This window comes from Anopheles stephensi, chromosome 2, assembly GCF_013141755.1.
Source record: "Anopheles stephensi strain Indian chromosome 2, UCI_ANSTEP_V1.0, whole genome shotgun sequence".
Taxonomy (NCBI): Eukaryota; Metazoa; Arthropoda; class Insecta; order Diptera; family Culicidae; genus Anopheles; species Anopheles stephensi.
In genome coordinates this window covers 40,009,104-40,027,720 of record NC_050202.1, presented here as the reverse complement: position 1 = coordinate 40,027,720, position 18,617 = coordinate 40,009,104, and the positions used below count along the sequence as shown (strand labels likewise).

Genomic DNA, 18,617 nt, shown 5'->3' with positions numbered 1-18,617 from the left:
ATGCGCTGTGTTCGATTGCATACGTTGGCAATCGTCGCCGTTTGCTCGTTCTCACTTACACGCCTTAACAACACGGCAGCGGCAGCCATCACGAGTGAGTGATGAGCGCGTGCACAAACGATGGGTGAGAAAAATCGTTCGCATCGCAAGTGAGTGAACCGGCAGCAGCAGTCGGAAACAACCGTGGGAGAAACATTCTCATCTCACTCTGCCCTGTGCTTCTCATCGTTCGTTCGCTATCAGCGAGAGCGAGACAACCGCTCGAATGTCGATCGAGAGCAGCAGCAGCAATGTGTAGTGGTAGTGCAGTCCGCGTGTCGAGATGGATGCGTGTGAATCTGCGAGAAGGATTTTTGTTAAGCTTTTGATTAAAAAGCAATTTTTAAGGGCTGTTAGCATTATTCGCGAATAAACGAAAGAGAGACGATATTATGGCCCATCGGCTGCATCGCTATTTTTTTCATAAAGCTCACCCTTCCCAATTTGGGGTTTATCAGCACACTTTAGCAGAACAGCATTACCAAGCTGTTTCTGCAACTGCAATCTGGAATTCTTCCGTTTTTCCGTGTCGAGCGTCAACTATCTCGAGAATCCGCATGCGAATCGCAAAAACCGTTGACCGTTAGGCAAATGTAAAATTTATCCCAACACAATTCCCTTTTTCCCACGCTCAACGACGATCGTTAAACTGCAGTTTCCCACGCCGATGGGAATTTTCCCAACATCGGACAACACGCGGGATCAAACTGACGTGTAGGGAAATTCATCTGGCTTGCCTGCTCGCTCGCTCGCTCGCTCGCTAACGGGTGCGTGCGGCCAATGATGAACGTCGTTACTATGAAAACGGTGGAAAGCAGATCGAAAACATAAAATGGCAGCGCACGCATCGACGAGAGTCTCAACGTGGGAATAATTGGCCCATCTCGCTCCACTACGTGGCTCTCACGATTGCGCCATCTCACTCCAATGAATCGCACAGCCAAGAATGAGCGCGCACCGTGCAGCGAGTGTTCATTCATCGGCGTTTTGCCGTCATCTCTTTCGCACCGGGCGTTCTTCGCACGTGCACGACAAGGAAGGGGAATCAAAGTCGCTCGCTCTCGCCATCGCCCGTGCTGGGTGTTTGTTGTGTTGTGGAAAGCTTTTCCACCGAGAAACGCGTTTGTTCCATCGAAGGGAAAGGACGGTTCGGTATTTTTTGTGTCTGCCGTCGTCGTGTACAGGTCGCTCTGCCTGCGGACGCAACCGCAGTCGCCGTTAATTCCCGGTCGTCCTCGCTAGAGCATCCGAATCCCGACGGGTACGTGCTGTGTTGTGAGTTGTGTATAATTTCCGATGAATTTATTCGTGAAACTACTGTGCGGAATGCCACAAGCTACGGCGAAAAACGTAAACGGCGGGGAAGGGGCTCGGAATTACACGAGATAAGAAGAATGCGTGAGAAGTAGGAGAAAAAAAGTACGTTGTGTGTTTGCTTGCTGCTGTAGCTGCTGCTGCTTGCTTGACTGTCAAATCTCGCTCCGTGTATTGCTAGCTCCCTCTCGCAATGGCTCGAACCCAGAATGTGTGTGTGTGTGAGGTGAATAGTGTAGCAGTGTGCTGTTGTGGACGGAGTGAAATCTCAATATTTATACGCGAATTCCTGTCTCCGAACCGACATCCGAAATGTCTGTAAAATGTGCTACACTTACTGCACGAAACATTTGAGTTCGCAACAATTCCAGTTAAAAAAGACAGGGCCACTATGATGATGATCATTCAAATGGTGAGCAGTTATCATCGCGGTTTCGCAGTAGCTCTCACTGCTAACTCACCAGGCCAGCAATGCAAGAAGAAAAAAAGCTCTGGTCTTTTGCTGGTGCTGCCGTTGCTGCTGAGTAAGGAGTGTAGCAAAAGAAATACGAAGATTTCCACGACTGCATGTGCGTGTAATTGTGTAAAGTAGTACATTCGCCCTACCTGGATTGCTGTTGCCGCTGTTATCATGTCAGTTAGTCCAAGTTTTTGCATTACTTCACGAGCCGAGGGTTGCTTTCAACGGATTCCACACGGAGGCCCTACCTTGGTGACGATCACCGAGATCAACCGACAATGCTCACTGGGCGTGTGTGTGTGTGCGTGACCGATGGTGGGTGTGTATGTGTGTTTTGGCTTTTGGTGTACCGCGGTCCCTTTGCCGTTGCCCTTTCTCGTCTTTTACTAAAGGCCACTGTACGCGAGCACCGGCGCAATGCACATGTGTGTGTATGTTGTGTGCCAGTCATATAGAATGTGAAACCTCAACGAAAAAATGGGAAAAATGCGTAGGCAAAATATGAGAGCGAGCACACGGCGGCCGTCGCATACGTTCCGGTTTGCACCTTCTTGATGCGCGAATAATTCGACATTGTTTGGCTAGCCACCCCCAGAGGTGCCATATTTGTTGTTTCTCTCGGTTGTGTGTGTGTATGTGTGTGCGGGGTTTGGAATTTGATTTAAAATGAATGTTAAACTCGGCGCTTAGAACGTATCGAAAAGAATGAAATTTTGTTGAAACAAAGTAGGCTCGGAATGGTAGTAGTGAGTCGAATCCTGCCTTTCTCACCCGCTTCGCTGCTTCATTCATGGCTCCCTGCAGTGGATAGGTGTGTGCCTTTCTGTTGTCCACGAGAACCAACCACCGTGATCATGTCGGATGTCGGCTGTCGGCTGTCGACGGTGGCGTTGACGGTGGCGGGGGCGGATGGCGACGGAAGGAAGGAAGTTTCCTTTTGTGGAAGCAGTGTAGTGTTGATCGTGGAAAAAAAAAACAGGAAAGGTGGAGAAGAACAGACGGGAGGTTTCGGGAGTTGAGGATGTGGCAAAACCTACACCAACAGCAGCAGCAGCAGCATCATCATCATCATCGGCATCATCAATACCGAACAGGGCTGGAGAAGAAACAAACTGGAATGAATTTGAAGAATAATATACGGTGAAGGTGGAATAATGAGAGGTAGTAGAGGACGGTGTATGCTCGAGAAAAGGAGGGGAATATGCAAAAGAACGAGACAGATGCATGCAACAAGAATCCGTGAGTGTTTAACGGAAAACGGAAAGAATTCGTACGGCTCTAGCAATGGCGTATGCGTGCGTGCCAGGTTGTGCGTACAAAAGTGGAGTTTTTGGAGTAATACAAGTGTGTGTGAGTGCGTGTGTGTGTGGATTGAGACGCATGGTGTGGATAAAATCGTCTGTTTTTACTTTTGCTGTACATGCCGTCCTGAGACCATGCGTATGTGTGTGTCCACGTTTCATTCTGATCTAGTATCTCTTTCTATCGTTGGTGATTGTGGAACAGAGTCAGCTTAAGGGGCGAACACAGTGAGAATGGAGAGTGAGAAAGGACATTCTGTACTTACTGTGGCTGCCTATCTCGCTTTCGCTTGCTACATTTTCTTGTGGCAAGCGGATGAATGGTAGTGAGCCAGTTAACCTCACTAGAGTGAGATTGGTAGAATCTAGACAGTTGGCAGTAAATATCCCGCAGACAGGACCACAAATGCACCCTTTTTCCTCTGTCCTATAAACAATTACTAACCCGGTTGACACTCTGGCTTCGGGAGGACATCTAGAGGGTGGTCGTTGGTGCAATAGTTAGTTGAGGCTAATATCACGCGCGCCATGAATCAACTTGATAGCAGTAACCGACGAAGAAGTTTTTGTTAAGGGATTGTATCCTTTCTCCTAGCATGTTTGACGTCGGAAACCTGCGGGTGCGACCATGTCCTACAATTATGCGATAGTAGGCTTTGAAATGAGTTGAACACAACAGGAGAATTGCTAACCTAGGCCGACGCATTTGGGCAACAAGAATAATACCCCCGGCGCAGCGACGTTTGAATCATTTTGGAAGATTTCTACAGTACCGGGCGTACGTGTTTGGGATGGAAACGGGCAAACGAGCAACAAGCCCAATGGGACCGAAAAAGGCGAAGAAGGTGAAGGAATGAATTTGTGATAGGTTTTCTTGGCTCTGCGTTCAACTGAGATAGTTCTTGATGTTGTTGCCTGGTGTGTTACGTCCTCTCTCTGCGTTTCCATCGCCTGCAGAAGAGCACCACACATTCTCCGAGCGAGTGTTTGTCTGCCCGTGCTGGTGTGATGATTGTTCGTCTCCAGAAGAAGTTTCTTTTTTGCCACCAGAGCGCACATATGAAGGCTTCTTCGCCCCGAACGCGCGTGCGGTGGCAGCCTCTGGAGACTTTTTAAACGGTGTTGTGGCGATGGAGCACAGGGGAGTGGCATCCCACCCAGGGATAGAGGCCCGGTAAAGTGCTAAGGGGGAATATATCATGCGCTGGATTGTGGAGGAGGAGGAAGAGGAGAAGGAGGTGATGGAGTGCGTGTCAGCAGTGCGGGAAGGGACACGACATCGCGTGTATCCACGAAACGGCGAACCGGTTCGTCTCTTTCGGGTTAGTGGTTTATTCGCGGTTCCTGCTATCTTTTTGAACGTTTTCTCTCTCATTCCTTCCGAAGCGGCGACGGGTCACGTTTTGTCCTGTTCTGCCATTTGCTTCCCACTATCAGAAAAACGCAATGAGATGGCGTTGTCCTCACCCAAAATCGTCCTCGACTGGGGAGGATAAGCACAATATATGGTTACACACTCACACACATACACACACACACACACACACACACACACGTACGTGCTGTTTTATGTGCGTCACAAAGTACCGTAGGCGTGCGAGACGATGGAATGCAGGAATCCTTCTGAAATCGCCTACGAGAAATTTGAATCCTATCGCATTGAGGGGAAACTGCTCATTCGCAAGGATGCTGCGAATCCTTAGGCTTATGTTGGAAAATGGAATGTTTATCGCATTATAATGATTTTTATAAACTATAAATCTCGGGAAATCAATCCACAAAAACGGAACTAATCGCCAATTTGATCCTGCACCTGTCACTTTTGCCACGCCAAAACAACACCTACCGACCGATGGCACTAGTCGGTTACTCGAGCTTCCTGGCCAAGAGGGAATCCGTGCGATGGTATTCCCTTCCCGGAGGCAAGAGGGAATCCGTGCGATGGTATCAAAACGCAAACTTTCGTAAATACGTCATACCACCATCGTTCAACAGGAGTGTCCAACAAGTGCGCGCGCGCATGCTTCGATCGGAAAAGTGAATCCAAACAAGGAGGGCAGTATCAATCGTAGTAACAACACAAAAGCTATCGGAGTGTTTGTGGGGGCCACCTCATGATTTAGCACGCATAATTTGCTACTTGTTCTCGCCTCCGGCTATTGATCGTAGAAGATGCATAGAAAGTGTATGTGGCTACTACGATGCGATGTACAGAAAGGATAGCGAAATAAAGAAACAGATTGCGTGCGTGTGTATGTTTACAACGAAAACAACCGTTGACAGGTGGTGGTGGCTGGCTCGACAGTGAATGCACAAGGGGTGAATCGCCGTGTGGGAATGTCGGTGACTCCTGTGTTGGTGTGGGAGTGTTTTCTAGTGTGTGTCTGTGTTGGGTTTGTTACGTTGTTTGGACGGAATCCGTCTATGGAAAACAAGTGAAAATCTCGTACCGGCAGCCACTACTAAACCATGCACAATCGAGTACAGGTGCGTGGTGCAGAAGTAGTGTATGTTGCATAGGTTGTATGTGTTTCCATGCCGAATATTTGCGATTTTTACTGTGTGTGTGCGTGTCGGCTGGTGCGGTAGCGAAAGTTTTTTTTGCTTGTCTTCCCGTTTCTCGTAATTACATGAAAAGTTTACCAACGGAGGAAGAATGTGTGCAAAGTTTCGAAATGTTGTTACTGCTCTTAAAAATTGTGTAAATATGCTCGCGAAGTGTGCGGAACTTTGTTTTTCTAATCGATTTTTCGACCTTTTTTTTCTTTCAATGTCGTTGTATGTTTTATTTACAAGGCTTTTTTTCATTCGCCTCTCCTTTTTCTTTCAATGTAGAATCCTTTTTTCGTGCAAACAAGAAGCTGTAACAGGGTGTGTTTAATACTTTAGTGCTGTTCTAACAAGTGTCGTGAAATAGTGCCAATCAAATGCATAGAATTATTGGTCAAAGCAAAAGGAAAACAAAAATGTACTGAACGTCGTGTGTTCTCCGTGCCTAAGCTTGTGGTGTTGTTTTCCGTCGAAATCTAGTGCTGAAACGATGCAACAAAAAGTGCCCAATTTAAAGTGATCTCCGGGGCAAGGAGCATGTCGTGAAAGGGAAGAAATTGTGTAGAGTTTTTTTTTTTGTTAACTGACCACAGTAAACTACGACAGTATTTTCATATCGGAAGACGTTTCAGCATAAATTCACCATCCGTCTAGATTGTAGTTATCTGTACACAAGCCTAATCACGAAATGTACCGGATGCTACCATCTTAAACGCTATTTCGTTTTTTTTTATGGTAAGAACGCCAATTTTGATGTAGTTATTCTATTAACATAGGTTATACATGATTTTTTCAGGCCATAAAACAAATGCCTACATGCTTAAAGCAACTCGCGGTTCGAGATTCAGCAACGATAAGACGTAGCCTTTTTAGATTTTTTTTCTTTGCGAAAATCGAACTTTTTTTTGTCATTTGAATGTTTGATGGACTAAAATGCCAAATATTTACATACAATGTCAATAATCCTTATACTAGTGGCTGTGTAGTTTTGAAGCGTTCTTTCCATGGTGGTCTGACTAAACATCAAATCAACCGAGCGAAAGAGCAAAGGCGCTAATAATGATTTGATGAAGTGTAAATTTAACGCAGAGTTAGTTTCGCGAGCCTCGAGCTTTGCCACGCATTTGAATACAGGTTTTTTCTTCTTTGGCTCTACAAGCTCCACAGTTGTTGACCTACCTTTCCTGACTTCCTTACCCTTGTAGCTGGAATGTCCATCCTTTGACCGTAGGGACCAACTTATATATAGTATACAGGTCGATGCTTAGCTCGTAGCATTTTGCCCGTAGACATTTTGCAATGCATTTTGGAGCAGATTTTGACAGTTAGAATTAAAAGATTTTGCAAACAAGAGAGCTGCATCTGTGGCCAAATTTTTAATCAGAATTGAACAAATCAGGTATAATGATCATCTCGCTGAAGCTGGAATGTACTATCGAAGCTGGAAGCCGTATACTATCGAGCAATGACACCAGCCTGAAAGAGTCAATGATGTGCCTGAACAAATCAATATCTCTATGTATCCTCGAAAATGTTATGCCATTTTCAAATTCATTTCAATAACTTTGGCAATATATTTGGTAATGTAAGCAATGGCAAGAACGTTTTTTATCGTCATTGATATTGATTTTGGTTCTCTGTCTGTTTTTCTCCTCTTTAGAAAACATCGCCATCAGCACGGGACCCCGTCTTCTGCATACATTGTTGTTGGTTTTGTAGACCGGCAGCAGCTTCCATCTGATGTACTGTTGTACAACCCGGATCGAATGTTCATCTTGAGGTTGGATATACATCCTTTTACGTATTCGACGAATCCATCCCCCCGCGCTGCCGGTTTACATGGGGTGCATATTAACTGCAATCGTTTCGCAATGTTCGTGGTCATCATCGAATCATCACCACAGTACAAAAAAGCAAGAGGATAAGGTGTTGCGTTTGCGTGTTGTATGAATAGGGTGACACAAGGAAGACGCGCAATTTTACAGACACAAACACACATTCCAACGTTGCCTGGCAACCGCCCAATACAATAAAAAGGGGTGACCAGGAAGTTAAAGTCAGCTGCAGCACGACTCTGCGCATCCATTTGCACCGATCTGTATAACGTCTCCTGACACACAAACAAGGATATTAAACACAACGAAATCCATTGCCAAAAGAATACCCATCAACATTGGCAATGAATTTAGTGGTGGAACTCATTTCTTTAGTGTTTCGAGGATTTCACTTCAGTGCCTAATACCGAAACTGGAAGTTGATTGGACATCCAAAAAAGAATATTGCCTTGTATCAAACGCGATACATACTAATCTCTGCATACGGTACCGGAATTAGTAGAACGTGTTGCGAAAAAAAAAGAATGAGAAAGAGAGAGAATCCCGAGACTACATGGATACCCAATAGCCAACGCTACTACGATCTCGATTGTTACTAGCTGCCGAAAAGGTTCCACAGCCGATGCTGTGTTTACAGTAGAATGCTCAAGTGTTGTGCACTGCACGTCATTGCATTCGAAATTCGAGTTGGGCAGAAATGAAGACGAAATACCACGCCAGTAACAGCAGCAGCAAGTTCCTCCACATGCCCACCGTTGTTCGTGCAGCACATTTGCAATCTATCGTTCGGCTTAACCGGCGTCCTTACAATCAACCACGTACCGATTCGGCGCTCTAGGAAAGGAACCGCAAAGAGTGCAACGAGCAATCGTATCGAGTGCCTCCTACGGTTTATCGAACCGCGTGCGCTGCTGTGTGCCGCGAGTGACGCCATGTACGTTATCAACCCAGCGCCGGCATCTCAGGACCTACAACCCACCGCCAGCAGCTACGTGACAGCACACCGTCCGAACAGCCCCGAATCGATCGAACTTCAGCAGCAGCAGCACAAAGAAATTCTCAGCCAAATACTGACAAAATGCAACGCCGACATGTCGGAGCAGGTGGCCAATTTTAGCTGCCCCGATGAGAAGACTCCCCCTCGATCAACTGCGGCAGTAGTGAAGGAAGGCGCTAAGCAGCACTCCCCATCGTCTACTCCTCGGGCACGACCAAAAGACTCCTCACCGTGTACCGACGAGCAGCAGTTGCACAGTTTGAAACAAAATACTGAACCTAGCAAAGAAACGAGCAGATCACCTGTTGGAGAAAGAGACGCAGGACGGCAAGGTAGCACTGCGGATGGTGACGTCCGGTCACCATCAGCCACATTCAAACGGAGCACATCGCCCGACGCTTCGCCACTTTCTACCGCAAGCTCTTCCAATGCGGCTTCTCTTTCGCCAGAGTCGTCCGATGGGCCGGCGAAACCTTCGCCAAAATCGGAACAATTGACTGAATCGTTAGCACCCGCGTCCAACTTTGCCAGTGTGGTACATCCAAAGGAACGAGCCCTGAAATCGATCGCTGCTGCAGCAGCATCGAATGAACGGAATAATGCTTCGGCGAATGGTGGTAGTAGTACGACAGGGTCGAAAACATCCACCAAATTTCCGGGAACAGGACGAACCATGTCAAATGGCGTGACCAGCAGCCCGTTTCCTCCCGTTACGACCACCGTTGGGACGAGTACGGCGTCTGGTGGCAGATTACAGTTTTTCAAAGGTAGGTCGGAAACGGGGAACTATTATTGAAGAATTATTTTTTATATTATTTCCTTCCAATGACTTTGTCGAGGACACAGTAATATAAATCATCCGATGTTCTCAGAAAACTGATATTTTCTGTATAGGAACTCTGCTGTATGCCACGTCTCGTAAGTGCATACGGACGCCCTTAAATGATTTTATGTGCTGAATCGTTCTGAGTTACTCTTAAGACAACAGAGAAGCGCAACGTATAGATCACAGAGCTCCTCCATTTTCCTTTCACGCATAGGTGGCCAAAAAACCCTTCACTTTTGACCTTTGGAAGACTTTGATCTTCCGGCTCGAACGACGGTTTCGTCCATCTCGATAAGTGTTTTGAGTGAACACATTTCCTCAGGCTGTTGTATTGACCCGTACGCAGGGCTGACTACTTTGCTACGGGTAAAACTAAGTCACAGAAAGCCAGAAATGGCAGGCCGAGACCTCTCGAGGTTGTAGTGTGTCAAGGAAGAAGAAGAAGAAGTTGTATGACTTTTTCTGGCGTTTGTTCCTTGTTTTTTCCGTAGCTAGATCCGTCAGACCGTACTCCGTACGCTAGATAAGTAGTAGCGAGGAAGCAGTCTGGATGGGATTTGATTCCGGGCCTGTCGTGTGAAGATCGGCGGCGCTGTCGCCTCGGCCACCCGACTGCTCATCTATCCTTGAGTATATCCGGCGGGCAATCACTACCCATTTACGTGTCTCAACAGCTACGTAGTTGTCGCTGCTTAAGTTTGGCATCACTTAGGTGAAGTTTTGGGCGACTTCAAAAGTGCTAACACATAAAGTTTTCTCTTCTCTTCTTGGTTATCAATCTTATAGGGCTTGCTGGTCATTTAGTGGCTTACTACACTTATTTACACCACGTAACCGGATAGTCAGTTATTTCTATGGGGGAACGGTTCCTGTGGCTTGCGGTACCTGGTCTTGCAAGGTTCACAGTTTGCTAAAGAACCGTGGATTGAGTTTCTGTAGGTTTGCTGTTGAGCTAAAATGTATTTGAGGTAAAAGATCACAGTCGATGTAGTGTGCTTATCTCAAATATTATGTGTGTAACTCTGCACTCCTCCCAACATATGAACCAACGATGAAATACTTTATGCATCTGCGCACGAAAGTTGAACCTAATTTGAACGCATTGAATGTCTTTGTGAGACCCGCACCTCGAGCGAGACCACACTTGTTGCCCTTTCGAAGACGTGTTAATCTTTTGCAAATTTAACAAAATCATTATACGACAGGCAGTATAAAGCCAAAGTACGACAAACGGTTAAGATAACGAATACGATCCATCAGAGATTGGCCGTCGTCCTCTAAACAGGCGTCACTGGCGGGGGGGATACGTTCAAAAAATGTAAAATCATTGATTGGCGATCGAGCCGCATCGAGTTATCGTATCGTGCCTTCTTCACTATAGTCTCCGCTTATCACAGTTGATTTGTGAGTTCTTCGTAGGTCTAAAAATAGATTTTCTTTATTCGCGTCCTTCCTCCGTTATCACGATGGATCGCTTAGCGTGTGCGTTGCCCTTCCGATGCCCTAATGCTTTATACTCCGGTTTCCACTTCCTTCTCGTTGGGCGTTGGGCTCTGCGAGTGAGCCACCTTACTCTACATGAGGCATGGAGGGGGATTTCATTTGATGTGCGGATATTTATGGAGCGGCTGTAAAAGTGGCACGTCATTTAACGCCCCAATAATTCCTTCTGTGTGGGGATTTCTGTCCCCGCACGAAATTAGTCACTGCTTATCAAGGGTCACCGATTTGTACTGATCGGTGTATTGCAAAAGCGTGCTGTATCAAATCGCAGCTGAGATATAGTTGGACTGTTAGATCAGTTTTCCTTGGTGTTTTTAGCGTTGATAATTTCGAACTCATAACAGAACGCGATTCATGGCAAGGACAATCGTTAGAGCGATCTTTTTAATTTGTCAAATCGTTAGTGCATTTTAATAGATCACACTTTTCGTAACGTATATACATTTGAAACATTGACAATGGTGAGGGTCACTCATCTGTTATTAGCTTACGGCATATGGCCTTTCCATCCTGTGGGGTGTTTGCTTTAAATTTGACACTATCTCCTTAGCCAATTCGCCATTCGCCATTCGATGTTCGACTTGTGTGCGTCACGATTACGTACGACCACACCTCCAGGCCACCTCTCGATAAGGTCAGCGTAGCCAGGCGTATGTGTACCTCCCTTGGAACATACCAATCGCCAAGACCACGCTCTAGCTGTTTTCACTGGTGGAGGCTGGTTCGAAGGCGATAAGCAGCCAGGCTGACGACGACAGGTTTGGTGTGTGTGTGTGGTTTCTCGCTACCCAGTGTGGCGCACATCCCGCTTCTTACGCGCCCAAGCTTTGTGCTGTGTCTCTTATCTACAGGGCGCCAAGACTTCAATAAACAGGGAAAAAAGGTGCAAGGATTCAATGTTTTTTCCTTACCTGTTTTGTTTGCCTTAGCATAGAGTGAAAAAAAAAACACTCGGTTTTTGTTTTTAGATTTGGTTTATTATCGGTACAATTTTGTTCACTCTGGCAAGGCACTGGTCTTAAAGTCCATGTCCGATGTCGTCGTACTAAACGGAAAACGCACAAACATGGTGGATTCATGTTGCGCGTTTAAATTGGCGTGGATTGACATCACACACTCGCCCTGAAGGACTGGGGCACTGGGGATGTTGATGGCTCATTTGTGTGAAGAAGACTATCGTTAGTTTCAAGTAACAATGATGGTGCTGATGACGAGCGGTTACATGGCTCAAATATTCTGGTCTAGCAAGAGCTGGAGCGCTCATTGTAGTTCACGATTGTATTGAATGCGTTGCACTTAACTTTATTGATTGATAAGTATGGGGAAGAGATTAATGTGCTGTTTTATGCATGGGAAAGTCAAGTGTAACGAAATGCTTATTAGTTGTTCAAACAAACTGAATGTAGTCGTATTTGTTTGTGCAATAATTTAAAGCATATATAAAGCAACTCATTTGCTTTACTACCTTATGATGGGATGCTTACATCGAAACGTTACAATTCACTTCATGCTCGTTCCATTCTCCATCCTGAGGTAGAGACGTTTTTCGACGTCTCGACTGAGAGCCGCCGCTTTAGCCATTTGGATCACTTAGTGTGTTCGCGTAGGTGGACCCGGACAATGTGCACTTATTTTGTTCGCCTGGGTCGTAATTTACACCCCTCTGGAATTAATTTGTGTCGCTCTCGCGATGTTTGCCTCTTCCGTGCGGTTGAGTTTAATTTATAAACGGGTAAAAATTGAATAGAATCAAATCAACCGCAGCAGCAGCAGCAGTGACACACGGTTAAGCAGTAGCAGTTAAGTAAATGGGGAAAGGCTGGCAAAAGTATATACATAGTTAGGAACTTAACACTTACACTGTTGGTATATGGTTAGGGCATATTGTGCGGATTCTTCCTCCGCGTTGTTACTACAACCACGGTAGATCTACCATTTCTGACCTCTTTGACCTATTTTTACACGTAGCAGATTAAAAGTATAATTTTGTTTGAATTTATAGTTTAAGTTCAGTTACTGGGTGATTCGAGCTAATTCCACAAAAATAACAACATGTTGAGGATTTTGTAGGGACGGTAGGACATGATGGGACAAAACTATCGGTTGATTCCATCATCCTACACAAACTGCGACGACATTTTCAGATGATAATAAAATTGCAGAACATAATTATCAGCAACAGTACAACAGCTTCAAGGAAGAGCTTAACTGGTGTATATGACCGAACTCAACACCAAAGACAACCAGCCATCTGAGCCTATTATGGTTTAAGTCAGTTTTGTTGTATGTATTTTGACGTTGAGCAGGCTAAATGCTGCTAGCCCTCCATTAGCAGAACTGATTCGAAAAAGCCATGTTTTTTCTATCAGTTTTATATTCAAGTAGACACTCGACAAAAACCGAAAAAATTATTATCCAAATACGTGATTCCTTCGTTTCTTAGTCAATGTTGTATGCCATTTTATTTTCAAAAATGGTGCAAAAATGTGATGAATTTGGCCAAAACTTCTATCAAAAAGGATTTTTGCCTGCTGTCAATTGCTTTCGGAGGGGTTTGAGCGTTGTAAATCTGTTCTCGGTGTACGCAAGATTTCACTTGATGCTGTAAAAGTTTCACAACAAGGTTGCAATATTCTATTTTAGTTTTGAAATTAAACAACCTACAAACCATTAGTCTATTCGATTATATGAATGGAAACCCTGTATTATGCTATAAGTATAAATAGCCATGCTTGATAAAAGTAAAAGGAAAAATTACATGTCCGTCTTAAACCCGATACTATGTGTTGCAATTGCGATTTCATCAGAGAACGTTTCGCCAAATGTGATTGGGAAGCGAACTAGACTGTTTATGTTGTCCTATCGAGTGCTGCCCTTCGTGCATTACCCTAAAATGTTGAAATTCTTGTAAAATTATATGCAAACCAATTCTTGTATTAAAATAAATTTTAATTTTAATTTTTACTCCATGATCCTAAGCGAATATCACAATGATGTTTGGAACTTAAGACACTTTTCCTACGAATCTTCTGGTGGTTCCGAATTGTCATAAACCTCGAACAATGCTGCATTTAGTTTTGTTTTCCCCGCCCGCCAATACCCCCTGATTGAATGCCCTCGAATGAGCAAGAGCCACTTACCTCTCACACCGCGTACGCACAGTCCTACAAACTTTTCCCCCGAGTAGAATCCGTTTATTTGGTGGCTGGTGGTGGCCATCATTCAGAGGCAGTGCCCCGTCGTGGCCATGTGCCATCGGTCCCTTCGGTATCGCGTTGCGTTGGAAGTTGCGAAGCGTAACGGAAGTGACGGTAGAGTAACATCGTCGGAGGAGCAACAAGGGCGTGAAACAATGGCACATAAGTTTAGCGCAAGGGACTTCCTGGCTGCCAAGCAAGAACAATATACCATGGGAGAATATTAGTATGCGTGAGAGAATTAAAACGTGCCGCCGCGGTCAAGCATACGAATGGTTCCCCCTTTTCTACAGGCCGTTAGCTTCTGGCTCTGGCTAGGTGCGCTGGGCGTTGTACGATGGTTTGATTTGTATGTTTGCCCCACAATAGGACAAAAAAAAACCTCAAGAGGGAGCCTTCGTGAAGTATGGTGATAGGAAAAGCCATTTCCAGGCAGAACTTCTTAAGCCAGTGCAGGGAAATGTTGGTTACCGAAAAATATAATTTAAACACACACACACTATACCGGCGATGATGTTGTGCGCTGTGATGAAGACAATAGAATTGAGGTTTTCCGGTAGGTAGCGTACGCGCTGCCATTATGCGACACGAATGATTTTACAATAGTTGATTTCAGCCCTGTCCGAGTGCAGTGCGCCTTCCTTGGCATTGGAACTAAATTATAATGGAACCTGGTTTATTCAATCAATTTTTCCCGTATGGTTTCTCCGTCACTATTTCAAAAACTGTCTTTGGGTGATGTGTTTGCGGTGATGCTATGCTATTATACTATACCTGTGCTCAGTACCGGTTGGAAAAGTCGTGTTGGATGTTCACGATTTTTCATCGGGCGACACATCCTCTTCAATCTCACTTCACCGGTGACACAAGAGGTGAAAGTATTCGATTGGCTTAGCAAAAAAAGGAAAGGAAAGCTTCGCAAAAAAAAACACCCGACTGGATGGAAACACATCATCTTCACTCCTAATTATGCAATTAAACGTCGTCGTGAGCCATTGGCGCGAAAGTGCGTCTAATCGTTGAAACGTGTCTCTTCTGCAATCATTGTTTTGACAATCGGCGATCGGCGGCGATGTTTAGCAGCCATTATGATAATTTAATTTAACAACATAATTAGCGCCAATTGAGCACCGTGTTTTATGCACCATTTGAATGGTGCCATTTCATTGAATGGTGGAAAAGCGGAACGCAATGGAAAGTGTGTGTCCGTACGAGGAGCAATTAAGTTGTTTACATTCATATGATTTTAAATTACAGGAGCAAAAAAGGTTTAATGGATTCGAATGACTCGTGTGTTATATTATTTGAGGTACGAGTCAAGTGAGCTTTTGATCATTTCTAACTTGAGTATTGCATTTTTTTCTAGTTCCATATGACGATTAGGAGTAATGACTTTGGATGGTTACTAGCGACTGATCATTGCATTTATTTCTGAATAATTGCCTTGGCAATCAGGCGACGCCCCATTTTAGCCATAGAATAAAAGAAAAGGCTTTTAGATCTTACCTGTAGCCGGTGATCTTGAACTTGTATGTTTTGGGATAGAATTAACTAAACAGTAAATAGAGTAATTAAACAATATCAAAGCAGTTATAAACTTAAGGAATTCAACCGTTCAAGAGAATAGAATGGACGAAAGTGACGAATGGATTAGCCCCTAGAAACGGACTTTAGAGTCTCTATCTTTATTTCCAACGGTAATGGACATTTTGTTCGTTGTGCTGTAATTTATTTGCCAAACAATAGTGTCCTAAAAGTCGCAATAATGAGTGGTTAAAAAGGAAACTCCGGGAAACGGACACATTAGTGTGAAATATTGCCGTCGTGTTTTGATAGTGATGCTTGTTTTCTCCTGTCACTTCTGTTTTTGCAGAGCAGATGAGGGAATGGGTGATAGTTAATCTTGCTGGTGGAGCACCTCTACCATGCCGGGCTCCGATGCCTTGCGACCGATTGATTGTGCAAAGAAAAGTTTTTCTTTGCTCAAAGTTCAACCCGACGGTGGAAACTAAAGTGAAGAAAGGTGGTGGTAGTAGGGCAACACATTGCCACAAGCGCGATCGCGGGTGCACGCGTGCGCGTCCAATCACTAATGTCCACAATCTGGCTTGGTTTTGTTTGCATCACCACCTCTCTTGCCTCTGCCGATCGTCCTTTCTCGTCCAAAATCTCGCTCGTCGAGTATGCTTTCGTGCCGGTAGCACATTTGCGGAGAGGATCGGTAGAGAGGAAGAAGTAAGAAAGGAAAACGGTGAAAAATGAAGGAAAAACCCCCTTGGCAAAGATGCAAACACATCCGCTTCGGGCGTTATTGAATGTAAGAAAGGAAGGCACAGGTTAGTCAAAGGGTACAACGGGCGACGACAACAACGACGACGCCACGGCATTAGGCAAATCTAGGGAAGCAAGTGGTTTTTTTACAAAACTGAAGAAAAAATGGGTGCACCGCACAATAACCCCACTGCCTAGTATTTTAGTTGAGCATAACTACCTCCTTTCACCCCGCTGGGCTCGGCTCCCCTCGGGTGGGGCGATCCACCCCTGATCATGGAAGGTGGTGGTAGATAAACGCGTTACGTTGGTGCTTCTTTTACGAGGATCGCAACAGATGAAAAGAAGGAAAGCAGAAAAAGATGAACGGAAAGAGACAAGAATAGAAGGCCGCGGGGGGCCGACGACATCGGGCGAGCGTGCTCGAAAGAAAAGAAATATGGGGAGCCTTCTAAAGTAGGCTTCGCTGAACACAGCACAACAACAGAAGGAAAAAAAAAACGAAACGAAACGAAACATAAGTTGGCTGCTTGGTGGGGGAGGGGGAGGGGGGTAGGTGGGTGGGACGACTGACGCTATGCTGTTTGGAGAAGCAATGTTTCGATGTGGAAGAGAGAAAGAGAGAGAGAGTGCGAGACAGATTGAGGAGAGTGCGAGAGCTTGAGATGGATATTCAACTGATGACAGGCGCAAGATTAAGATGAAGATTGCTTGAAACGAAGGGGGTGGTTCGAGAGGGCAGTGGCAGGGCAGGAAAGATTAGAAATGGACAAGGAAGGGTGAAAATAAAAGAAACAGGAAGGGAGGGAGCAAGGGAAGGAATGAAATTGGGCTCGTGCTACATTCCACTCCACATTATCCCCCATCAACCCCAACGTCTCCTCATCGTGCGATCGTTCGATCTTGCTTACTCCTTCGGGCTGGTCGTGTAGTGATCGTTTGCTGCTCATTTCTTTGGCCCAACACGGCTCTTGGGGATATATATATATATATATATATATATATATATATATATATATATATATATATATATATATATATACATATATATATATATATATATATATATATATATATATATATATATATATATATATATATATATATATAAATATGTGTGTGTGTCTGTGAGTTTTTTTTTCTTAATTTATTTGTCCGTCCACTCTACTTGTCGCGTTTCTCCACGTTTGGTTGTTTTCTCCCCCAGTGTTTTTTTTTTTGCTCCTTTCGGAAATGATGAATAACTGAAAAAGACGTCGGTGTGAATGGGAAAGAAAATGTGTGGCACGCGCTGCCATGACACACAGCGAGACTCGGGGAACGTGCGCGCACTTGCACACACCCGGATCCCGAGCTCTCGGCGAGCGCAAACACAAGAGGCGCGCAGCACAGTTGTGGCTCGTGCCAAAGCCAAAGATCGCGAGATCTGAAACGGGCAGCCCAGCCCGCGTGTACCGTGAGATTGGGGGAAAAGGAAGGGCGGGTTGTGAAGGCTGCTGGATCGTCGTCGTCGACGATCGCTGCTAAGCTACTACTTTTCTCTCTGTCTGTGTTCCGTGCGTGTGCTATGCTGCTGTACGCTTACTTTCGAAGGCTCCAAGTAGTGTTCGAATCAATGACATCTTGGGCTCTGGGGCCTTTGGGGTTTTTACACTTCCATCCCTTGCGATCCTCGCTGCTCCTGATGCGGGAAGAAACAACATCAAAACACACACAAACCTTTCCGAATAAGGCGTTTATGCGCCCCATTTTTTCAGCCACTTGCTTTTGGTTTGGAACACATACACGAAAGGGACCGAATGGCCAACGACTAGGAAGGAGGCTGCATGACAAACTATCGTCAGCTGCTGTCATGGTCTCTTTGCGTTGGTCTTTGCGTCGATTCAATGGCAAACAGAAGGGGCAATGAAAATGTAAGATAACGTGATAAAAATCTGCCAATCTATAGCGGTAAGGTAAGGTGGGTAGGATTAAACTATTGTTCACACTTCAGCGCTGCTTGCAAGGATAACTCTTCATTTTTCTTAGTAGTGTATGTTTCTGCTACAAAATCTTACTTCAAATATATTTATATTTCTTTTGTAATAAAAGGCTTTAAGCTGGTCAATAATGCATTTTTCAATGTTTGGCTAAAGACTTTAAGGTTGGCAAAGAAATTTGCTTAAATATGATTCTCAGCTCATGGTTAATGTTGTTGAAACGATTTAGCGCAAGTAATGCTGTAAATTTCCTAAAATGAAATGAATAACAATGACATCAAATAGGATGGGTTGATTTGTTTGCGGCTTAGGGTTTTTGTGTGTTGCCTACACTTAAGTTTCATT

At 44.9% G+C, this 18,617-nt stretch overlaps 1 protein-coding gene across 13 annotated transcripts in view; it reads left to right on the top strand.

The window, feature by feature from the left end:
- Positions 1-770: 770 nt before the first annotated feature.
- LOC118507891 (protein hairless) overlaps positions 771-18,617 on the top strand; it is a 35,173-nt gene continuing 17,326 nt past the window's right edge. Inside the window, exons 1-3 of one of the 13 annotated variants that reach the window (XM_036047129.1) lie at positions 771-1,300; positions 5,950-6,399; positions 7,325-9,263. In XM_036047129.1, the coding sequence (XP_035903022.1) occupies positions 8,432-9,263 (832 nt within the window). In that variant the 5' untranslated portion in view covers positions 771-1,300; positions 5,950-6,399; positions 7,325-8,431. The other 12 variants (XM_036047130.1, XM_036047132.1, XM_036047142.1 and 9 more) reach the window with 12 other exon arrangements.